This window comes from Xyrauchen texanus, chromosome 4, assembly GCF_025860055.1.
Source record: "Xyrauchen texanus isolate HMW12.3.18 chromosome 4, RBS_HiC_50CHRs, whole genome shotgun sequence".
NCBI lineage: Eukaryota > Metazoa > Chordata > Actinopteri > Cypriniformes > Catostomidae > Xyrauchen > Xyrauchen texanus.
In genome coordinates, this window is record NC_068279.1 from 3297709 (window position 1) to 3323813 (window position 26105).

The 26105-nt window shown below is 38.4% G+C and overlaps 1 protein-coding gene across 6 annotated transcripts in view; it reads right to left on the bottom strand.

The window, feature by feature from the left end:
* Positions 1-3584: 3584 nt before the first annotated feature.
* The window catches only part of LOC127642938 (multivesicular body subunit 12B-like), a 31722-nt gene continuing 9201 nt past the window's right edge, over positions 3585-26105 (bottom strand). For 5 of the 6 annotated variants that reach the window (XM_052125399.1, XM_052125400.1, XM_052125396.1 and 2 more), the window contains 8 exons: positions 20963-21070; positions 20440-20536; positions 19709-19838; positions 17297-17437; positions 14384-14475; positions 13840-13895; positions 11252-11311; positions 3585-7730 (listed from right to left, as the gene is read on the bottom strand). In XM_052125399.1, the coding sequence (XP_051981359.1) occupies positions 7644-7730; positions 11252-11311; positions 13840-13895; positions 14384-14475; positions 17297-17437; positions 19709-19838; positions 20440-20536; positions 20963-21070 (771 nt within the window). In that variant the 3' untranslated portion in view covers positions 3585-7643. Of the gene's footprint in view, positions 7731-11251; positions 11312-12257; positions 12377-13839; positions 13896-14383; positions 14476-17296; positions 17438-19708; positions 19839-20439; positions 20537-20962; positions 21071-26105 lie in introns of those variants that run through there. The other variant, XM_052125401.1, reaches the window with a different exon arrangement.

Sequence of the window (26105 nt, forward strand, 5' to 3'; positions counted from 1 at the left end):
ATCTTCTCTCGTATTAGCTGTCGATCCCGAAAGTCGCTCTTCATTTGCATAAAGTCAACAGTCACGTCGCTGGACACACCCACATCAGGTCACCAACGGTTGCCGTCGCTCGTGTTGCCGGAAAAAGTTAAGAATATAGTTATGCCAATTCATTTTAGGTGCAAGCATATGGAGATATGGATATTTGTGGATTTGCTGATTGCATTTGTAGGAAGTTTTGATACTGTTTTACCTCCATACAAGTCATTCTTAAAGTGCACATAAAATTAACAAATTTACCTTTAAACTAAATGTAGCCTGGTAATTTTAATATGTTTTATAATTGTGTTATTCTCAAACACTTCTGATTATACAAATACAATATTATGAATTTTACCAGAGTCTATTGCCGGTGCGGTATTGTTGTAATTTGTTTTAAAAAGTATGTGTTTCATCATCATTTACATCCTTGCTCATTTTTATTACACTGTGGTAAAGGTTCCTCTGAGGCTAATGGAAAAACACAGGCTTCAAATGACTATCAAAGTATAAATGACACAAGCTTCAGAGAGTGACTTTGACTGGGAGGTCTTTGGGGTGCGTTGTAAACGTCTGGTAGGAAGCCCAACTTTCTTTCCATGACGACAGAGCTAGACATCAGAAGAGTTTGGAGGCAAACCAGCAGTTAATGGAGTCGAAGACATTGTTACCTACAGTGCTTATATATTGTCATGTCACTTCATTGTACAATGGTCTGTTTCTTTTCTCTTAAACTCAAGCTACTATTGGAATTCAAAACATCATCCATGTCTGGGATCAAACCAGTAAGAAAACAGAAACTTTATAACTTTGTTTTTATATTGAAGAAAACACAAACAAACCTATATATTATGGAGCTAGAACAATGACCAAAGTGTTTTCACCAAGTGATATTTGTTCATTTTAATTCTTCCCTCCTTTTCTTTACAAAAGCATAAATCAAGGTTCCAGAGAGGCACTAACAATGGAAGTCAATGGAGCCAATTTTACATTTTTGTTGCCATGACGATGTAATGTCATCAAACCCTAAAATGACAATTTAAACAACTTTACGGCTCAAACAACACACAAGTTTTAACAGAATAATTCAATATAAGTGCTTTTATAAAATTAGAAGCTTCACATTTCTGTGTTTAAACCCTCCAAATATGGTCCCCATTCACTTCCATTGTAAGTGCCCCACTGTAACCTCGAGTTTTGCCAAAAATAATTTCCCCCAATTTGGAATGCCCAATTCCCAATGCACTCTAAGTCCTCGTGGTGGCGCAGTGACTCGCCTCAATCCGGGTGGCGGAGGATGAATCTCAGTTGCCTCCGCGTCTGAGACAGTCAATCCGCGCATCTTATCTCACGGCTTGTTGAGTGCGTTACCACGGAGACGTAGCGCGTGTGGAGGCTTCACTCTATTCTCTGCGGCATCCACGCACAACCCACCACACCGAGAGCGAACCACATTATAGCGACCACGAGGAGGTTACCCCATGTGACTCTACCCTCCCTAGCAACCGGGCCAATTTGGTTGCTTGGGAGACCTAGCTGGAGTCAGCAGGCCCTGGATTCGAACTCGTAACTCTAGGGGTACCAGGCCACTAAATATAGCTTTTTTTAAAAGAAAAGGAGGGACGAGTGTAAATAAATGTTTGTGGTAAATCAACATTAAGCCATTAAGATTATCAGTGAATAACATCTTAACATTTCAGGCCGTTACTGTGTAACCACTGCTATAAATAACTGGCTTCAAATTTTGAAATAATGTAGCTGTTTAGAGGCTTTATTTGGAGTTGGGGTGAATTAAAGGTGCATTTTGTTACTGTTCTGAGACCGGTGAAGACAGACAGCACACTGGATGTTAAGTCATTCCCTAAATAGGGAGCAAGTGTACATCCTATAGCTCCTAACATCTTAAGTGCATTCACTCCTAATATCCAACCAAAAGTTCAGTTTCAGGCTGCAGATGATGTTTGGATCACTCAACATGTTTGGCAGACATGGGACCAGGGCTGGACTGGTAATCTGGCATACCGGGCATTTTCCCGGTGGGCCGATGCACTTTATGGCTGATCAGGGGCGGACTGGCCATCGGGAGAACCGAGCGGGCCGGTTGGTCGGCCACGAAACAGGCCGCGATAAGTTAAAATGAAATATACAAATATATGAATAAACCCTTTACTAATATAATAAAATAGTCCCGTTAAGACCCAAAACAAGACCCAGACAAAGATCAAAGGGCCTCTGGTCGGCATCTTAAGCGGTCTAGTCTTGGTCTGGGTCTTAGGGGCTCAGGTACTGGCCTGGTTCCGGTCTCAGGCATTCTGCTGTTGGTCTTGGTTTTTTGGGAGTCTTAGCTGGTCAGGTATTTTCTGGTAACTACGGTTTCTTACAGCATGTTGGTCAGAGGTTTACTGTACATAGTACATGTACAAGCAGGCCTAAAAACCGGTCCGCAAAACCAAGAACGTGGACTAAACCTGATTAAATTTGTCATACCTGTGTCAAGTTTTCCTGTAAATTATATCACAATATCATATACCTAGAAAATTCAGTGCATCTTGCTACTTCAAACAATGTATAAAACCAGGACCAAGATGTCACAATTAACCCTTGTTCAACCTTCGGGACATTTTTGTATTTTCATTTTTGTTTTTGGCCAACAGCATACATTTAGCCAAAGGTGTGTATTTTGGGGGGAATTTTGATATTTCAACCTCAATAACACATCTGTAATACACTTTGTACACAAAAGTCACACTCGGGACCTTCAGGACAAAAATGTCCCCCATTGAAACCCATTAAAACGGCAATATTTGATCCCAGTGCCATTAAAGCATAACATAATGAATTCTATGATATTATGCTTTCATTCCGGAGCCCAGGCTTCAAAATAGACGTTTGTTTTTTATATTTTCCACCAGATGGCGCCATTTCTCTCCTGTTTAGCCTATGGAGCAAATACATGCTTTTGTCCTATTTTCTGTATTATAGAGCACAGCAGGCCAACTGAATAAATAATGCAGCTAACATTATGTGGGTATGTTGGTATAGATGTCAGAGTGTGTTTTGTATGCGTGTACTGAGAAGTGTGTGTGTGTGTGTGTGTGTAAAAAAAACAACAGTGGCATTATGTAAACAAACTGGCATTTAAAGGGTTAAAATCCTGAAAATGAATGTATATTTGTTAGTTATGATCAGGACTGATGTTGGATAAATAGATTAACTCATTGTAAGTGGAAAATAATATGAATATATAATGACATAAATATATATATATATATTATGGCAGTTTTCTAATGGCACCATTTTCTTCATGTTTAGCCTATGGAGCAAATACATGCTTTTTTCCTATTCTCGGTTTGGTGTATTATAGAGCACAGCAAGCCAATTAAATAAATGATGCAGCTAAAATTGTGTGGGTGTGTTGGTATAGTTGTCAGAGTGTGTGTGTGTGTGTGTGTGTGTGTGTGTGTGTGTGTGTGTGTGTGTGTGTGTGTGTGTGTGTAAAAACAACAGTGGAATTATGTAAACAAACTGGCATTTAAAGGGTTAAAATCCTGAAAATGAATGAATATTTGGTAGTTATGATCAGGACTGATGTTGGATAAAAAAAAAAAAGATCTCAAGAGGAAAATAATATGAATATATAAATGGCATAAATATATATATATATATATATTATGGCAGTTTTCTGACAGACAGTGCTTAGGGCCTATGAGTATTACATTGTTTACATTGACGCACAAGGGTTAAGAGAAAATGAAATAACCTTTGAGTGGTTTCTTAAATGCAATCATTGTCTATAAACATGCTTTGCTGTCTTTATTGTTCAATTTCTCATCCCCTTAAAAAGTTCTGAACCATCTGCCGCACTGAGGGGGTTTTATGCCCGAGGTCTTAAACGTGTCTCTGTGGTTTTGTGCGCATGCTGCATCTAAATAAAGGGCCACAAGAAACTCAAAGGGCTTATGAACCCAAAACAGAAGCAAAGATCCTGTAAATTTGCATTAATTTGTGGCGGCATCATTGTGGCTGTCTATGCGAATAGGGGAGAGTGGGGCAAGATGTGCCAGTGGGCAAGTTTTGCTAGCTCTTAAATCTAGGAAACGTTCTTTTGTTTATCGTTTGTTCTCACAAACGAGTTGCATATTGTAGTTGATGTAAGACTTTCTAAAATACAATTTGGCTTAATTAGATCGATCTCAATTTGTATTGCCCAGAAGACCAATTAAGCAGAACGAGGCACATTTGACCCTCCTCAACCCTATTGGTCACAGTACAGTCAAACCTCTCATGTTTCTCCATCGAGTGGAAATGCATGAAGATTTTATAGTGACTGTATAGAATAACAGAGCACAAACTCCAGCAGTCAACACTGGCATCACATTTAAACAAGCAATTCAGTTGACATTGCAATGACAAACACACAACAGGTTCACCTAACTGGACCGATACACATTTACGATGTATAAAATTGCCAAGGAGTTTATTCATTTACGCAGTGCAGTAACTAAACAGCTTTAACTGTGTTTGTTTGTGTAACCAACATGGAAAACTCTGTATCTAATGTTACATTAAACATCTGGGGGCAACAAACTAGCTACATTCCTAAACGTTTAAATTAGTCTTTATATAAAATCATTAAATAATGAAATGAAAGAGTACTATGATAAAACACCTCAAATTGTAATATTGAACAAACAAAAACACTGCAAGTATTTCATAATAATAATAATAAAAGACTGAAATGGCCATGAAGAAATCAGTCTATCAACATAGAAAGATGACTGTAACCGACTGTGATCTAGAAATATGATTCCTGGTTCAGGTTCCTGCTTTATTTCGATCTATAAACCTGGGATGGGTTTTCCCAAATGGATTAAAACTATTATTCGAATCTACGTGATATTCGATAGGAAGAAATAACTGCTTGCGACTTGTAATCCGAGAACCGGCTTGACTGATATCTGAGAAACTGGTTTTAAAGGTCTCAAGGTATCTTGTATCAAGCCAGACACGAAAAATGTATAAAGAGTTCGATTTAAGGTTGGTATCGCCATTGGAGTGCATGCTATCCGTCTTCTCCGTGTCAGTATAGTGGTTCAAATGCACAACGATGTAGCTGCTTGAATATAATAACCGACAGCGACTTAAGAAAGCTTTAATCCATCTGAGGGTTTGACTAAAGTCTCACAGTGAAGGTGTCGAACCATCTGAAAAGGACTGGCATATTAAGTCACTTGGTATTTCCAAGCCGATCACGTTCCCCTGAGATGGCCGTTTCTGTTCTTCCATCATAACAATCATCAACACTATATAAAGGGCGGAGCCAAAAGGTACAAATAACGTGAGCAATGCCGTCTCACAACTTTCACAACACACTCCTAACACTGTGTGAGCTGTTTCAGGACCGCGTATGGTTTATAACAACTGATGAATTATGATTTTAAAATGCTTTGGATATTTGATTGAATCTCATGAAAACTTTCAAGAAATGTCCGGGTCACCGTACACGAAAAATGCAATCATTTTTATAAAATGCTAATAATATTTTTGCGTTACATTATTTTCATGACAATTAAGCTCATTTTCCCTCAACAGCTCATTACTGTTCTGCTAAAGAAATGATTAAAGGAATAATTCACCATCTCATCCTTTACTCACCCTCATGTCATCCCAGATGTGACGGACTTACTTCTGCTGAACACAAATTCAGATTTTTAGAAGAATATCTCAGCTCTGTAGGTCCATACAATACACATTATTTTACATTTTGAAAGTGAAAGTAAAGATTTACAGTAAAAAATACTTAAATATTGATGTTTTTCCACCCACACCTATCATATAGCTTCTGAAGATATGGATTAAACCACTGGAGTCTTCTGGATTACTTTTATGCTGCCTTTATGTGCTTTTTGGAGCTTCAATGTTCTGGACCACATTCACTTGCATTGTATGGACCAACAGAGCTGATATATACTTGTAAAAATCTTAATTTGTGTTCAGCAGAGAAAGAAAGTCATACATCTGGTACGACATGAGGGTGAGTAAATAATGAGAGAATTTCATTTTTGGGTGTACTATCCCTTTAATTGATAAAAGTATTTTTATATATCATTGACATATTTGTTATGCTGATTTTCGGTTAATTGTAATAAAAATAAAAATAAATGTCCAGTATGATTTTCTGCATTACGTAAAAATGATGACATTATTAGTATTAGTATTATTATTATTATTTTGCATTACAGTTTTTTGGGATTAAAAGGTTTTTCGGTAGCACTTTCCAATAAGGTTAATAAGGTTTACAATAACATTAATTAATGCATTAGCAATTAACAATATACTTTTACAGCATTTCTTAATCTTTGTTCATGTTGGCTAATAAAATACAATTGTTCATTGTTAGTTCATAGTGAACTAACTGTTAACAAACACAGCTTTAGATTTAAAAAAATGTTTATATTGAAATAAACTATGATTAATAAACGCTGTAAAAGTATTGTTCATTGTTTATGTTCACTAATGGAACCTCATTGTAAAGTGTTACAGTAATAATGAGACATTTTTATACAATAAAAGTCATTTGTGAGGGAATTTGCTTAATAGTCATTAAAACAAAGTTACAATGCCAACAAATCTTAATTGTCCTATAAACAGACAAATGCAAAATATAATTTAGAATTGTTTTCTTTTGATTTTGAGGTGAAATACGAATCAGTAAATATACATGTTTATAAAAAAATAATAAATAAAATATCACCATGAAATGTAGAAGCCACAACTGGACTGGCAAAGGCGATATCCAAAGAGCTGGAGCACCATCAAACATGACAGGAGGAAGAAAACGAGTAAAACGTCACCGGTGATCATGTCAGGAAGGAGATTACGAAGATAAAAAGGTCAAACAAACAGCACATAACTCTAAACCATCACATTCCTGATATAGACGAGGTCTCGTTCACAGTTGCGGTGTCGCAGTTTCTGCTCAAATCTCAGTTCGTTTTCCAGACAAACGCACAAAAATATTCAAAAGGCTCCTGTAACAGTGCAGTGGACTGGGCTCCGATTGCAAACGACTAAAATCCCATTAACAAAAGAAGTCATGCAGTTGCTGTGATCTCAAAACCTCAAGCAAAGCAACAAAAACAGAGAGAGTCAAACGCAGTACAATAAAATACAATTTTCCAATTCCATGAACTCGACATGTTGACGGAGGCTCCGGGAATCCAAAAAGGGCTCAAGTGTTGAATTCTTGAGGGCACATCAAAGTTCGACCCTCGTGAAGTCACCATAGTAACAGCATCCCAGAATAAGTATGAACGCAACCGTTAAAGACGACGAGTTTCCACAGGTCACTCCATTCAGCCGCGGACATCCCTTTACGACACTGTAGTGGTTTCGATGATGAAGATCTGCTCGGCTTCATTTGATCTTTGTGAAAAAGCAGCATTAAAAGAACTAAACTAGACGTACTTTTGGACAAAAAGTGAACAATTTTCCTTATTTTGTGTTTTGTGGATCTCTGATTTCAATTGTTGAGCCAGTAGGAAAGCAGCAGTCTTGTCTGGTCTCTGCTCCGCTCACGTCTTCAGACAACAGCTCTCTCTGCGTTTCCTCCTCCATGTGAGCGTTTAGGCTTCCGAGCCCAGTGAAGTTCTGGTGGGACTGGGCGGCAGGCGGGCCGCAGCGCTGTGCTCCGTCCGGAAACTATATTCATACTGGCATAAAGACAAACAAAGACAGACAGAGTTGAACACGCCGTGTGTTTGGGTCATGTGTGGTGACAAGCAGAGCTGAAATAACCTACACTGTGGGGACCGTTGAGGACAACGGCTCGATTAAATCTATTAAATAACGTCTTAATGAAAATCTAAAAATGCAAAAAGGTTTCTGTGAGTGTAAGGTTTATATTTTGTTTACATATACTAAATTTCACAGCTAAATGAAACTTATCGAAGCTGGTGTTCGCAGCATGATGATGATGATTAATGAGCTTGCATTGTTTCACTGTTACAAATTGATTTACAGTTTTTATTGTTGATTTTGTGGTTTCGTTTGGTGACTTCTTGCATTGTGAAGTTCATTGTCTACTCAAAATTACTACATTATCTGTTGATTGTATGCGTCATCGTGTTTTGTACAGTGTTGAGGTCTGTGTGCACAGCTCTGGATTTGGTTTCTATCACCATTAAAGCAAGGTGATGTCTAATAGACAACACAACATACGTTAAAGGGCTAGTTCAACCAAAAATGAATTCTCTCATCATTTACTCACCCTCATGCCATCCCAGATGTGTATGACTTACTTTCTTCTGCAGAACACAAACGATGATTTTTAGAAGAATATCTCAGCTCTGTAGGTCCTTATAATGCAAGTGAATGGTGACCTTTTGTAGCTCCAAAAAGGCACACAAGGGCAACAGAAAAGTACTCCACACAACTTCGGAGGATATATCTTATATCGATATTTAAAACCCTTTTTTACTATAAATTCCCCTCCCTGCTCTGTCAATCTCCACTTTAACTTTCACATTCTTTTTCATTTTTATGATACACATTCTTCACGCATATCGCCCTCTACTGGGCAGGGAGGAGAATTTATGAATAAAAATGGCTTAAATATTGATCTGTTTCTCACCCACACCCATCACATAGTGTCTGAATACATGGATTACTTTTATGCTCCATTTATGTGCTTTTTGGAGCTTAAAGATTTTGGCATCCATTCACATGCATTGTAAGGACCTACAGAGCAGAGATATTCTTGTACAAATCTTTGTTTGTGTTGTGCAGAAGAAAGAAAGTCATACACATCTGGGATGGCATGCGGGTGAGTAAATGATGAGAGAATTGTTATTCTTGGGTAAAAAGCCTCCAAAAATGCCCCTGAAATTCAAAATGTGGGAGCAAAAAATGCCTTTGCACTGAATTCTGTTGTAATGCCTCCATTTTGGTCCTTGCTATACATATTATGCTGTAAATGTAGAGGTGATAATAATTAAATTCTTAGGGTCAGAGCTAATCAATTTTCAATCTTGAACATTTATCTTAGCAAATTGATTAAATTGATGTATATGACAGAAATGCATGACCAGGTTTGTTTTAAATGGTTAAACAAAGATACCATTATAGAGCTAAAATAATGCCCCTGAAAATCAAACCCAGGGGGCAAATATTGCCCTTTAATGTAATCGTTAGTTTCTGACACTATTGTACACTTTTACAAGCATGGCTTGATTCAGTGCTACACTGCTTGAGTAAAATATAGAAATAAATATATAGAGTATTGCAAAGTAAACTTGAGAATTTCTAATTAAAGCTCCCCTAGACCTGTGCATAACCTTTACTTACAAATATGGTATTTTAATGTATTAGCAATTTATGTGTGGAAATTGTTTCCTATTATTATATATATTTTTTTTTTAAGTAAACCCCCTCCAAATTGGGTTCAGTGCAAAAAGTCCCCACTATGATAGAAAACAAACATGTGTTTTTCTTAGCAAACACTGACATCTAGTGGCTCAATCCGACATTAAGAAAATACTCCAGAAAAAGCCACAAGTTTACAAAAATAAACTAGCTTAATTCAACATTTCAGGAAGCTATTAACAACACCGGATTAGATTTTACTGTGATTAAGGGTGCAATACATCCAGACACAGCAATATAAGACACCTGATATATATACACACACACATACATACACTGATGGTCAAAGGTTTGGAATAAAGTGCAGATTTTGCTGCTTCAGAGGGAAATTGGTACTTTAATTCACCAAAGTGGCATTCAACTGATCACAAGTATAGTCAGGACATTACTGATGTAAAAAACTGCACCATCACTATTTGAAAAAAAGGCATTTTTGATCAAATCTATACAGCAGCATCACTCCAACACCTTATCCTGGAGTAATCATGATCAATTGATAATGTGGTACTAGAAAATCACTTGCTGTTATATTAAACACAGTTGAAAGATATTTGGTTCATTAAATGAAGCTTAACATTGTCTTTGTGTTTGTTTTGGAGTTGCCACAGTATGCAATAGACTGGCATGTCTTCAGGTCAATATTAGGTACAAAATGGCACAAAAGAAACTCATCAGTCAATCATTGTTTTGAGGAATGAAGGCGATACAATGCTTTAAACTGAAGATTTCATACAAAGGTGTAACTACAATCTTCAAAGATAAAGCACAACTGTCTCTAACAAGGACAGAACGAGATGTGGAAGACCAGATGTGCAACTAAACAAGAGGATAAGTACATCAGAGTCTCTAGTTTGAGAAATAGATGCCTCACATGTCCTCCGCTGACAGCTTCATTGATTTCTACCCGCTCAACACCAGTTTCATGTACAACAGTAAAGAGAAGACTCAGGAGGACTTATGGGAAGAATTGCAAAGAAAAAGTCACTTTTGAAACAGAAACACAAAAATAAAAGGTTCGAGTGGGCAAAGAAACACAGACATCGGACAACAGATAATTGGAAAAGAGTGTTACGGATCTTAACCCCATTGAGCTTTTGTGGGATCAGCTAGACTATAAGGTGTGTGAGAAGTGCCCGACAAGACAGCCACATCTATAGCAAGTGCTACAGGAAGTGTGGGGTCAAAGGTCACCTGAGTATCTGGACAAACTGACCGCTAGAATAACAAGATCTGCAAAGCTGTCATCGCTGCACATGGAGGATTTTTTTATGAGAACTCTTTGAAGTAGTTTAAGTTCAAATTGTATTAGTAATTTTTCACGTTATTACATTGTGATCAGTTGAATGCCCCTTTGGTGAATAAAAGTAACAATTTCCTTCCATAAGAGCAAAATCTGTACATTGTTCCAAACTTTTGGCCGCCAGTGTTTATATTGATAACATTCGCAATAAACAGTTCTTCCGCCAATATAGTTCTATTCCCAAACCTGTGGCTATTTTAAAGATATGTTGAGACTTGGTGCATTAACGCAGTATACTGTAAAATTCATCGTAGCTCAATTCTATTTCATGAAATCTTGCTATTTTATAAGCTGTTATCCGTTAACTGACTTTGAACATTGCTTAGCCAAACAGATTATATACAGTAGCTGGACCGGTTTTATAAAGTTAAACTAGAAATATTTACAAACACAAACACATTTTTACATATTTCAGCATTTAAGAGGGCTAAAAAAATATGTTTGGCAACAACATAGAAAGAAAAAAAAAAAATTTATCAATGTCTTGGTTCACACTGAAAACATCCTCACCTCTTTCTCAATCTCTGCAAGTGATTTGATTCTGATGCCCATTAGATCCACCTGCTGTAACTGCAATACAGAACGACATAACAGTTACACCACTTACAACTCAACAGAATGTCATTTACACTAGATGTAGACCGATATATCGGTCTTACCGATTAATTGGTGCCTATAGTTGCTTTTGGGAACTAACGGTTATCGGGAACAATCTATCCTCTAGAGCTGAAATAAAAACAACCACTGACACCTCGTGGGGATTTGCTGCATTTACATTTTTCACTGAAGGATAAGATTATGGATGAATATCGTCAATGCACATTCTGTCATTTTGATTAGACAATCAAGTGTTTAAAAAATTAAAGAGAGGTAATGCAAAGAAAAAATGCAACTATGTGGAAACGTCCCCCATCAGCACATACATCATGTCTCCTACTTCATATCTTGTGAATAATAATAATTCTTATTCCTTAATAAACCTGGAGAAAACATATATACACAAAACCCTTCATCTGAATATAGGCAATTAGGCTATAAAAAGTTTAATTGGGTTAATAATAAATATAGAGCATTGTAACAGAGCCAAGTCTCAGTCACTTCAAAATAAGAGTCCCCAGTGATTTTTGGGCTTGTTTATAGTTAAAAGTCCCACGTTATGCAGCAAATCTTCATTTTTTTTCGGATTATTATTATTATTAGGATATCGGCTGAACAATAAACTACATCTGGGATTTTGTAGCCTGTGTGTCATAGTAAGGAAAGACTAACAAAATATTTTAAAAGGGACAGTTCGCCCCAAAATAATAAATTAACACATCATTTACTCACCCTCATGCCATTCCAGATGTGCATGACTTTCTTTCTACTGCATAACACAAATGAAGATTTTTAGAAGAATATTAAAGCTCTGTAGGTTCATACAATGCAAGTGAATGGTGACCAGAACTTTGAAGCTCCAAAAAGCACATAAAGGGAGCATAAAAGTAATCCATAAAACTCCAGTGGTTTAATCACTGTCTTCAGAAGTGATATGATATGTGTGGGTGAGAAACAGATTCATATTGAAGTCCTTTTTTACGGTAAAATGTCCTCCCTGCCCAGTAGGTGGCGACATACACAATGAATACGAATTGCCTAAAAAAAAAAAAAGAAAAGTGAAAGTGGAGATTTATAGTTCAGTTAACAATGAATTACGTGATGATTTAAACTTTAGGACGCAGAAACACAGTACAACTTTGAAAAGTTTTAGCCTTACAGTCAATGGGGTACAATTATGGAATAATTTGGAGATAGTGATAAAACGAAGTTCAAACATCAATCTTTTTAAACACAAATATAAACAAAAGATCTTTGAAAAGTATAGAGAAGAAGAAATGTTTTGTCATTAGGGGTACTTCTACCAAGAACAGATACTTGTTGTCTCTTTGTTGTTTTTTTGTTGTCTTGTATTTTGTTCCTTGAACTATTGTGAAATGAGAATTTTTCTTGTATAAAATTTGGGGGGCGTTTATAAGCTCTTTTGCTTCGGCTCTCTCCTTTTGAGCAGAATGGTTACTGCTCAAATAAATAAATAAATAAAAAAAATAAATAAAATAAAATAGTAAAAAAGGACTTAAATATTGGTCTGTTTCTCACCCACACCTATCATATCACTTCTGAAGACATGGAATAAACCACTGGAGTTTTATGGATTACTTTTATGCTGCCTGTATGTGCTTTTTGGAGCTTCAAGTTTCCTGTCAGCATTCACTTGCATTGTATGGACCTACAGAGCTGATATATTCTTCTAAAAATCTTAATTTGTGTTCTGCAGATGAAAGCAAGTCAAACACATGGGATAGCATGAGAGTGAGTAAATGATGAGATCATTTAAAATTTTGGGTGAACTATCCCTTTGACTATCGGCCGATTAATCAGTTAACAGCCTTTCCCACCACCTTAATTATCATGTCGGCAGAACCCACTATCGGACTACCTCTAATTTATACATTTAAAATGTTCAAATGACTAAATGTCCAGTACAGTTGTGGTGCTAGAAATGTCACTGAAAAACATGGACCAACAAAACTAGCTGAAATGCACTACTCTTGACTGCAAATGGCTTAGATTTTAATTGGTCGGATCTATATCTAATAATACAGTTGATTCTTTAGGAATCTATAAACTGTTAAAAAGCTCAAAAGGAGGGCTTGGGTATCTCAGCAAGTATCGACTCCAGCCAGGTCTCCTAAGCAACCAAATTGTTCCGGTTGCTAGGGAGGGTAGAGTCATATGGGGTAACCTCCTCATGGTCGCGATTAGTGGTTCTCGCTCCCAATGGGGCGTGTGGTGAGTTGTGTGTGGATCGTGGAGAATAGCATGAGCCTCCACATGCTGCGAGTCTCCGCGGTGTCATGCACAACGAGTCACGTGATAAGATGCGCGGATTGACGGTCTCAGAAGCGGAGGCAACCGAGACTCGTCCTCCACCACCCGGATTGAGGCGAGTAACTGTGCCACCTCGAGGACCTACCAAGTAGTGGAAATTGGGGAGAAAAAGGGGATAAAAATAAAATTAAATAAAAAAAGCTCAAAGGAAACTTCATTTAAGTACTCACGTCACTGGAGGCACATGCAAACTTCTCAGAGATAATGAAAGGCACTCCATCCATAGCTGCACAGGCAAAAAGGCAAAGTGAACTACAGTTCAAGTCAACATTTAACCAAAAATTAAATTGAACGGTTGCTGATTGTGACGTGAAATTATTGAGTCTGTGACAAATCACAAGTCATGAAAACTGAACAGAAAGAGAGATATTCAAATCAATACCATCTGGAACAATTAAACACGTTCCACTCTCAAGTGTGTTTATTATAACATCCCTAGTGACACGAGTGATAAATCCTCGCCAAGGCTCTGCTCGTCACTGAAGGGGATGATGGGATTTCAGAGAGACGATTATAACATGCAAATCTAACAGAGCCATTCCTCACTGTCCTACTTCGGTGTGTCTGGTGCTCTCTGCCAAAGTTTCTACTGCATCTAGTCATGCACAATATATCAGTGATCATATCGGCATTTGCCAACAGTAATACGATACATAACATTACATGTGTTGTAAACATGAACAGTTTGGGTCATGTGTGTCCTGTGTGATGTACCAGAGATGGCGTAGAGGTTGGAGTTCTGATGTTCAAAGTCTGGTCTGGTGGTGCTTTTCCTGAAACAGGCCGGCAGGGTCATGGATATGTGCCTGTGAAGAAAAACAAACACCATTCAATTATTATCACATATTACTTATTACATAGTGTATTATTAGCAGACTGAATATACTGAAGTGTTTTCAGTGCCATGTTTCCACAATAAACTCAATAATGCTTAAAGCTGCTCTCAGTAAGATTTTAGCTGGCTCTTTCTAGTTCTATCGGACCCAGTAGTATTTGTGGTCTTGGACTTTATACTGACACTATCGTCCTGTATACGGGAAGTTTGTTTACTAAATGCTGCCGCTTCACACCGAAGATCTGTCTGTTTTGTTACGTTTAGTCTCTGTTTAGTTTAGTCTCATACTACACACATCCTAATAAAGGACATTCTCGGATCTCTCTGGCGACCGAACACCACCTTGTGCTCGCGCTTGACATTTGATGCCGTGCCATTTATCCATTATCCGCTTTGTTTGGACATTTTATCTTTCCACTTTCACTCAATCTGTTCGAACTGCCTGGTGGATCACACTCCTGCTGATCCATGCCAAGCGTGCCGCACAAGCCCTCAAAAGTGAAGCCAAAACATCTCGATCGCCCCCCCGTTGACTGGTCCTAGTATAGGTCATAAACCCCGCCTCCCCATGTTATTCAACGGGACGTGAGACCAACTAAACAATTCAATTACACTTCACATATCTTTTTTTCCAAAGATAGTTTCTGTCATTTACTGTCGTTTCTATCACGTTGATGTCATTTCAAGTGTTTGTTTTCAAAATAAGTTTGTTTTTAGTTATTTGATGCTATAAAAACGGTGCTGTGACATCATGATTGACAGCTGTGATTGACAGGTTCTCTGAGCTGAAGTAGTCACTGAAGCACCAACAGACTTTTTTTTCGGGATCTTCGGAGGACTGAGGAGATTGGAGCTTTAAATATAATATCTAAATTTCTATAATTAATTATTTAAAACCGTCATAAGTCAAAAGTCAAAAGTGCAGGGGCGTGTCCTTGCGATTGATTCAGCGAGAGTGAGGGCGGGACCTGGATTTCGCGGCTTTACTTCCTGCTCACTACTGCGCAGGTCTGGTCCCGAAATCGCAACTGCACAGACTCAAGCCCCAAGATGTCAGCGCCATATCGGGACAATGGCGGCTTCAGTTCTCACCAATGGAAAAGAGCGAAGGGGCGTCGTCCATCTTTTTTTACAGTCTATGATCCATGCGATCACTCTGGTCTTAAACGTTGACTTGGTCTATAGTAAGTACACTGTACTTGTTGTTTAGTACGCTTGTTTTGCTTACATGTACTTTTATGATTGAGCATTGGCTGAAAGCGCTACATAAAGTACACGTGTTATCATCAGTGCCATTATTAGATGCAGTAACTCGGTCAATGAGCACGACACAGTGTCATGTCCTCTCAAACATGGCAGCTCCCATGAGGGGGCGACACACTCAATGTAAAATTAAAGGGATAGTTCACCCAAAAATGAAAGACCTCTCGTCATTTACTCACCCTCATAATATCACAGGTGTGTATGACTTTCATTCTTCAGCAGAACACATTTGTATAAAAACAGAAAATATCTCAGCTCAGAAGGTCCTTAACATGCAAGTGGATGGTGATCAGACCTTTGAAGATCCAAAAATCACAGACAGTCAGCATAAACGTCATCCATACGACTCCAGCGGTTAAATTAATGTCTTCTAAAGCAATATGATCACTTTTGGTGTGAAAAAAATGAATATTTTAGTACTTTTTAAATATAAAGCATACGTGTGACGTAATCGCGTTGGCATGTTCATGCGAGAACTGACGCATGTGCGACACACCCGGAAGAGCGGCGCTGTTTACACCTGAGGAAGAACACCGCACAGAAGCTTCGTTGGTTTTGGTTGTGTGCTTATCCTCAACCGATAGAAGAACTTGAGATTACGCCCGTAACATGCCAATGCAAATACATCCCACGAGAGACCGCGTGAACTCCGCCTCTCGTGAACGGCCATATCGCTTCTGACCAGAAGTGTTGGTTTATAATTAAAAAAGTACTTCCATATGCACTTTTTATGCACCAGAAGTGACCGTGTCGCTTTAGAATACATCGTATGGATGACGTTTATACTGACTGTCTGTGATTTTTGTAGCATCTTTAGGTCTGATCACCATCCACTTGCATTTTAAGGACCTACTGAGCTGAGATATTTTGCTATTGGTCTTCCGATATGTTCTGTTGAAGAAAGAAAGTCATACACACCTGGGAGTGTATAAAGGGTGAACTATCCCTTTAAACAGCTTTTATTGGGTTACTGATATGCCTGGAGACTTCATCTAATCTGAGTGTACATCATTTTCTGAGTTAGAATGAAACAGGCTATTTTTACTACTGTACATTAAAGATATCTATTCGTAAATGACCTTTGCTGTGATTGTTTTAGAAAAAATGTATTTGAATAGTTTTTGCATTTAGTTGGTGTGGGAGGACGCTTTGAGTTATGCAAGTTACAGTATTCAAACGCTTCTTTAAAAGAGCAGGAACAATCCCGTTTGAGTTGAATTTTACTGTTTATCGGTTTGGAGATTTGGTCTCCAGTATTTTCTGTTATGAACACTTGTATACTGTTTTATATATATAAGAGATTGTGTTATAGGAGAGGACTATCTCGAGACACAAAGAGAGGAAACCATAAGGAGGAAACAGCTGGAAAACTATAAACTTCCCATTTCAGTCTGAGAAAGACACAGGCACCCTTGAGTGACAAAAACCTGTTGCCACTGAAACCCACATTTTACACAAGCATGTCTGGTTCCCTCTTTCTATTTTCCAGCTGTGGCAAAAAGCACAGATTTTCAGACACAAATACATACTTGGGCAGGACGGGCGCTGGAGTGGAGTTGGAGTTGTTGGTGACAGTATGGATGTTGTTGGAGTTGTTCTGTACGGGGGAAGAGTCTTGGGTCCGTGGCACTTTTCCCATACGGTACCAGATGCCCATGTTATTCAGCTCTCTGTGAAGAACAACTGAAGTTAGTCCATGAAACTAGACCAATAAAATGACTCCATTCCAACATAAAGATGGAGCCATTGGGGCAGCAGTGGCTCAGGTGTTAGAGCGGGTCGGCCGCTAATCGCAGTGTTGGTGGTTTGATTCCCGGCCCACACGACTCCACATGCCGAAGTGTCCTTGGGCAAGACACTGAACCCCAAGTTGCTCCCAATGGCAGACTAGCACCTTACATGGCAGCTCTGCCGTCATTGGTGTATGTGTGTGTGAATGAGCCACAGTGTAAAGTGCTTTGAAAACCGCTAAGGTTAAAATAGCGCTATGTAAGTGCAGAACATTTAAAGAGACAGTTAAAACAATAGTTTAAACGAAAGCTTATTGTAAGTCTAGCTTTATAGATTTATTAATTTTGAGCCAATAATAGCAACATTAAGATCGATTTTTACATTTTATGAAGAAAATATAAATGGTGCTTCCCCTTGCAAAACTCACCACCATGAAGTTAGGATTATCTGGGTGATTCTCGGAGCCTTTTAACAAATCCCAAACCCAAAGTATGACCAATAGTAATAGTGATATGCCTTAGTAAACACCACTAGCGCTTTAGAGTTCACCAAGAACAGTACAAAATGCCTGGATATTTATTATAACTGAATTCTATTAAAGGATTATTACACCCCAAAGTGAAAATTCTGTCATATTTTACTAACCCTCGTGTCGTTCCAAATCCGTATGACTCTCTTATGCAGAATGCAAACACATTTCTTTTAATGAATATTTCAGCCAGTTTTTTGTTTTTATTTATACAGTGTGGATGGATGGTGCCTTAGTTGAATGGTTAAATAAAAAAAGACCAATTAAGTATCATAAAAGCAGCCAATGCAACTTGTGTCATATTTCAAGTCTTCTGAAGGCATATGATACATTTTGGTTAGAAACAACACAAACTTTAATCATTTTTACTGAAAATCAAACACACCTGTTTACACGACAATATGCCTCTGTAAACGAGCAAAGAGCTCATGAATAATACATTATGATCATTTTGGGTCCTTTTTAAGCTTTAATGCGAGTCACTATCCACTGTCATACTATTAAGAAAGACAGAAAGAAATATTCATTAAAACATCTCCTTTGCTTAAAGAAATTATGGCATGATTTTATGTAACACTGCTTTAAGAAACAATGTGTAATCTGCATAAAATAAATAATGGCTTGACTTATTCTGCATAAAGGCTCCAGCACATTTATGGAGAAGTTCTTTCATAAGTGTTCAAAACAGCTGAGCAACAACATGCATCGACCACAATGCTGTGTGAGGCATTTAGAGGAGCATTTAAATAAGAGGACGCTCAAGACTACACATCAAACATCAACTAGTTTGACATTAAAATGTGTTATCAGTGACTTCATGCCTCCTTCTATGAGTAGAATTCACACGAGAGCAGTAAAAGAAAGTTTAACTACACTACTTCATTAAACATGCAATAGACAATGTGTAATTTGAAATGTTTACCTTTTGCATGCATGGCGCTAATCCGCTAACACGCAGCCTTTATGCTCTGATTGCGGTCTGTTATTGTAATTTGTGATGAGACTGCTACTACTGCAAGGATGGGTGTATAAAAGAGTGTAAATGGCTGGAATACAGACAAAAACAATTATGATAAGAGGCATATCTTACTTTAGGCAGATGTGAATGCCTTTCAGCTGGAGATGGCACACGAGTGAAGCAGCATTTTAAATAAAGTGAATGGGCACTTAAGAGTATTTAAGCAGATAGTAAAATCACATGACATGTTTTTGGAGAATCTCACATCGAGCACTAGCTCGCTAATAACGCCGCACGGCGGTATGTTCATGATGACTGATCTTAACTGACTGAACAGGAAATAGCTGACGCCTCAAAGTAGGTGGAGCTACAGGTCACACCTACCGATGACGTGGACCAATCGCAGTAAGGTGTTTAGCAGCCGTTAAGTTCTCCTGAATGTTTGAGCTGGCGAGCTGTAACGAAGCACCAAAAACAAGCTCAAAAACACCTTTTTTTGGTAACAGCCATTCATTTTTCGGTTTCATAGGAGGTGTGTGCAGGTGCCTTAGGAAAGAATGTCATACTGGTTTGGAACGACACAGGGGGAGTAAATGATGACAGAAGTTTTTAATTTTTGGGTGAACCATTTCTTTAATTGTCCCACTGAATACCAAGTTACTGTCCATTAAATATGAGCTAGACAGTCTAGTACACACATTGCACTTGTTCAAGATAACTGACCCTATGAATGTATACTGCGGTGGCGCCTGTTTGGAGCGTCCTAAGATACGGATATCACAGATGGCAGCTTCAGTGGAGTCTCGCGGGATGAACTTAATACATAACCTCCTCTTCCTGAACGCTGGCTCCTCTGCGAAGAGAGGGGAACACATTAAAGAAAGTGAAAGGGCGAGAAAGAAAAGAATGAGGTCACTGCTTGGACAAAGAATGAAAGCAGATCATTTCACACAATCATTTAATTATTTAAGACCACAAAGGAACTAAATCCGCAAAGGAGGCCATTTCATTAATGCAAGATATCAGGCTGCATGTTTAAAAGCTCTGAATAAGAAGCTTCGGTACGCGAGCGTGGACAAACTTTCTTTTAGATGTTGTCTGGCAGTTACACTGGTTTATTTAAGCTGTTATCATTAGTTGTATATCGTGACTGTCTGTGGAGTCTCACCACACATACAGTGGTTTCAGGGGGAGTACAAACGGATTAAACCTTCATCTTGCGGAAAGGCCCACGACTGGGATACTTCACGCATAAATGAACATTCTGTCACCATTTACATGCGTAATTGTCACAAAACCAACATGAGTGTGAGTAAATAATGACAGAATTTTCATTTTTGGATGAACTATCAATATAAGACGATGCTGTTGAATTATAACTAAACCTATCAGAGCTGATCTGGCAGGAAAATGTAGCTGTAAAGTGAAAAACGGTGAATGAGACGAGCGCTTACGTGTGTCCACTGTTTCCTGTATGGGAATGAATCCCACAGGCAGCGTGTCCTTGATGTCAATGAGCTTCATGTCTACAAGCACGTTTCCTAAATGACTCTGTGGAGAGAGATACAGGAGGAAAACACAGTACATGACTTCTCTTTTGATGTCCTAATGTTGTAAGCTAGGTGGCAGCAAAAATACATCATCTAACCTCTATCACCTTCCATCACAATATACAGATCTGAAATGTAGGTGGCACTCTAACTTGAGCAACATAACACATTTAAAAGTGAAGCACTCTCTGAAAAGTTCAGATTCTAAGCTTTCAAATGGTACCAAATATGAGTGTCTTATGTATCCAGGGACTTATCTTTGTGTTTGGCCCCGCCCATACAGTTTAAGGAGTATCTAAACATGCTCTAGTTATTTAAAAATGTTTCCCCCTTTTCTGCTTTCAGGTTAAAATGGCACTCCAGGCTGAACACAGAACAAAAATTTGCCTTCTAATAGATGTTCTTGATACAGACAGGAATGACTCACATTCTCCTTGGAGAACGCTCTGGTGAAGCACAGATAGCGGGTCACCTTGGATTTAAACAGACCGTCTTTCCACAAGTCTGCATCAATCCCATCTGTGGTTTGTGCAACCTGAAAGAACAGAGAAACAAAACTGATTGACGTGATTGTTTATGTGACTGATTGCTTGATTATTTTTCCATTTGGAGAAGGCCACATGTTTTCAGCTTTCCGTTTCTCTGGATTGATTATAGCAATAGTTCTGTTGTCAAAAATAGGACCATGATATTAGACTTACTGACTGTAGTAAGAAAGTTGTAGAAAGTTATAAAATAACATCTCAGATCTCATTCATGTTTGCATATATTCAAATATGGCGAGTCAAAATGAATCAATCGAGAATTGACATCAACAATGCCAGTCACAACATGCCAAATGGAGTGGTGGTGGCGTCGTGGGCTAAAGCATATAACTGGTAATCAGAAGGTCGCTGGTTCGAGCCCCACAGCCACCACCATTGTGTCCTTGAGCAAGGCACTTAACTCCAGGTTGCTCTGGGGGATTGTCCCTGTAATAAGTGCACTGTAAGTCGCTTTGGATAAAAGCATCTGCCAAATGCATAAATGTACATTGCAGATGAGATTTAAAGATTCAGCAGATGGAAAGATTTTCAGTGAATAACAAATTTCTGTCTTTAACCTGTCGAATGGCTTCAGAAGACTTAGAAATGGCTCACGAGCCATATGGATTACTTATATGTTGATTTTTTGTCCTTTTGGTGCTCAAGGACAGGGTTAGAAAATAACAGTGGCTCAGGGCAAAAATGTGGCCAAAATGATAAAAATACCCCCTGAAATTCAAAACGCAGGGGCAAAAAAAACACTCTCGTAATGAATCATCTTATTTATAACATCTGATAATAATGCCCAATATCTAGTATAGTCTTATTTATAAATATTTTGGCATAAAATATGAGTTTATGTTGGTCACATTTTTATGTTAAGAGCTAATAAATTCAGAGTCTTGAAAATGTGTATTAATGAATTGAAGTCAATGGATGAGTTTGTCAAAAATATGCCCTCATAAAGGTAAAAATTGTCCCTTAAAAACAGATCCAGGGGTATATACTGAATATATTAAATAGAAAAGTTCATTTCTGGCATTGCTTGACGGTATGAATCGCCATCCACTTTTATCGTACAGACAAAATCATGCTCAACATCTCCTTTTGTATTCCATGGAGGTATCGAAAGTCTGAAACAACGTGAGGTTGACTACATTACGTCAAAATGTTTTTGAGTGAAGTAGTCTTGTAAAGAATTAACAAATGTCTTTATGTGCAGTATGGTATGAGTCAAAATAGACCTTTTTTAGTTGGAGGCCACATTTGAAACTTTTCAACAGATTGCAAATAGTCATTTATAAGACTCTAATTAGCTTCTCAAGGTGCCTGTGGGAAATTCTCCCTCATTATTGGCCCTGCAGATTAAGAAAATGAACCACACCAGCGGATATTTGTGGGTTAGCTCCCTGCAGTATTTACTGTGCAGCTCTCTTCCCGATGTCTATCTCGAGAGCAGTCAACATGCATGATTGCCCCATTAACAGCCTGAGCTGCCCACACATAGAGCCGTCCATCAGCCGTGCCATGGCAACCCGCTTCCCACGAGCGTTTGGGTAAGACTGCTGTCTGAAAAGACAAAGCATTCGCTCTTATGACACATGATAGCGGTTTATCCGAAAAACACTATATCATTTGTACTTAATGCTTAATGAGTCCTTTTATATTATGTTACATTTGATTAAAACAATTAAGAGCAATTGTATATTTTAGGTGGCGTGACTGTTCACTATTCCCTTTTGTAATTTGAAAAATGTTTTTACCTTCGCTTTAGGGCGGAGTAAAAAAAACGATTTAATTAATCAAAAGTTCGGTTCGCTTATAACATGCTATTAGAACGGCACCGGAGGAGCAATTCACCAAATATCGAATAAGAAACAAATAAAATGACTGTGAACTTGCCCAAATACAGACAAGTACAGGACGTCCTGGAGCGTTCCAACCGTCAAAATAAAAGCGCGAGGGTTTAAAAGATGAAGGTGCATGACTGAAATATAAAAATTACAACAATATTTAAGTTGGTTGGGTTCGAAAAAATAACTTGATGAAAAGTGGACTGATATCTTACAACTAAAGTGAGCACAATAGAGGTCTGAATCCTTTAAAGTACAGGATAAAGTAATTTCTACTGAAGACTTTCACTAAAATGACATTACCAGTAGACATTATCTACATTACTATACAGTAGACTAGTTAACAATAAAGTTTTTCTTAACAGACATTTATAGTCACAGCACAAAATGTGGTTGCATATGCAGGTAATTTACTCACATAGCAGAGATCTTGGGATTTAAGAATTCAAATAAAGATGCATCAGAAAATGGATATTTTTATCTAGCCCTAGATTGGTCACACTGTACTACTTTGAACTTTTTCAAACCCAGACTGCTTCGTCTACTGTTAACGTTTTTCACTCTGAACAATAAATGAGTAACAATGACCTCATTCAATTGCCTTGGTAGCATGTTTGTCGAGTCAAGAGTCAACTACACCCAAGTATAAAAATAGTATAGGGCCTTAACTTCAGATGTTCCCCAAGGGTCAGTCCTCGGGCCTCTGTAATTTGATGATGAACAGACAGAATGACCCAAACAGTTTACTGTTAGAGCTGTAAACAACGGATCTCTCTCTAGCAGTTATTTTTACTGTGTTTGCGTACAGTACAGTGATTCTGCCGTTTGATCTGGAGATGAAGGGCGGGAATGTGTGCTATCAACAGGCCCTGCTTTCACAAACTGTCGCAATCCACACAGAAAGCATTGTAAAACTCTGTGCTGGGTTGACGACAACAACTGGAACAGCCAAGGGAAACACAACAACCCCACTGCATGTTCTGTTGCCAAAGTAGATCCAGATCATGTGTGGGCTCTTACCAAGAAAACAGAGGGGTCCAAAAATCTAAGACCATTAGTGAAAATTCTTCTGTTCTGGCTTCTAATGTTATTATGTAATTTGAGTTAAAATTAAAAGTTACTTGAAAAAAAAATACATTTAAAGAATTTCATGGTATTCATGCTTGATCTTTTGCTTTAAATGACAGCATGCACTCACACTGGCATGAACGCTACAAGTTTGTGCAAAACACAGATTTTAAATTGTTGATTTTCAATGTGGTGTCAGACTTCTGAACTCCACTGTACAATGGTGCATTGTACAAAAACATGATAAAAACCACAACATTTCAGCAATCTATGCATGAACTCTTTTCTGAAGGTTAATGCTTAAGATCAACCAAGTGAGCGGCGGAAATGTACTTTATTGGGCGTAATGAGATATTAATGTCAGGCAGTTAACAAGGTGCATCATGTAAGCATCAATTGTCATGATAATAAGCCATGTAGCACTCCCCAAAAAGGTTCTCAGGGAGAACTCATGCACTGAAATAGAAGGTAAAATGAGAGCACAGGACTGATTATTGTAAACAAACTCTTTTTTTTAAAGAGCTCTCCTTGGTCCCCTTGAAACTCCAGCTGGTTGCATTACGTAGATGTTGCCTGCATAGCTGAGAGCATTTAAAAGTCAGGTGCTGGGAAAACAGCCCCACCACACACACAGACCGTACTTCCCTCAGCCTGAATTGTGAACGCCTTTGAACTGCAGCTACCACAGTGAAACTGAGACGAACAGTTGTGTTCAGATCTGCAGCGGTGTTTGTTAATATCAACTCTAAATCCATGGCTGAGTATGTCAAGCATCAACATTTACACAAGACCCATCATGTTTCAACACTCAAACAAGTCGGTTTTACCTAGCAACTTAGACAAAGTGCCTCATAAGACTGAAATGTGACAAGAAAACATAGAATCGGGTTATTTTGCATATTAATCACATTGTAAACTGAGGGCTGGAAACACATTGCAGTGGTGGCTCAGTGGTTGAGGCTCAGGGTTACAGACCAGAAGGTCGGGGGTTCAAGCCCCAGCACCACCAAGATGCCACTGTTGGGCCCTTGAGCAAGGCACTTAACTCCAGGTTGCTCTGGGGGGGATTGTCCCTGTAATAAGTGCACTGTAAGTCGCTTTGGATAAAAGCATCTGCCAAATGCATAAATGTAAATGTAAATGTAATAATACTGATAATTAATTATATTAACTACCACTTTATTAACTGCATTATAATATTTGTATATTTGAGTAATTACATATTTATCTTAATTATTACATTTATAATATATCTTATATTTAATAATAATTCATATAAAAAAATTGGCATTTATTTGGGATGGGCATTCTAAATTATTTTTGTAGTCGAGTACTCTTATGGTGCGTTCACATACAACGAAGAAAATTTTCGCGAGAGTAAAGCGAACCCGCGAGTATTCCCCCTTCTCTTCCAGGAAAAGGACAGGAGGACGGGCTTCTACGACGTGGTTCATGGTAAAGTGCAACCAATAGCTGGAATCAAGCAGACGCGCATATTTTCAGAACTTACCAGGTAGTCCAACTTCCTCGCTCACTTTCCTCCAAGCGATGTCTTCTTTCGTCCGGTCTCTGTACATGTATGACATTGTGTCGTACAATTACGGGTGCCCACACACCGCTAGAACAATGTTTTCATCTATTTTTCCAGATTTCTTCTGCTACTACGTCAGCACGTCAGAGACATCCGGACAATCTCAATGCTGATATGCTTTCACGACAACGCGTTGAAAAATCTGAGAGAATACACGAATGGAGCGATTTCGCGTGTCCGTGACGCGCCATTCGCTTCAATGAATTTGTGTCTGTGGCAGGGCGGAGGGCGGGTGTGTCAAACACACACATAACAGACATGTCTGTAAACGATCTCTCTCTCACGCACGATCCTCTGCAGTCGACCTTTATCCCTCTCGGGGGCTTAATTAGCCTAATAAGGGACCGGGTGTGTACAATCACGACCCGGCCCCGCCCTCCGCCCTGCCACAGTGTCTTTGCATTGACTTTGTACGTAAACCCACAGCGCAAAACGCTTGATTAATTGAAATGTATGTTCAACCGTCAACCCATTTTTTTCTTATTTAAAAATTAGCACAAACATTTGCACTCACTCATAGAAACATACATTCCA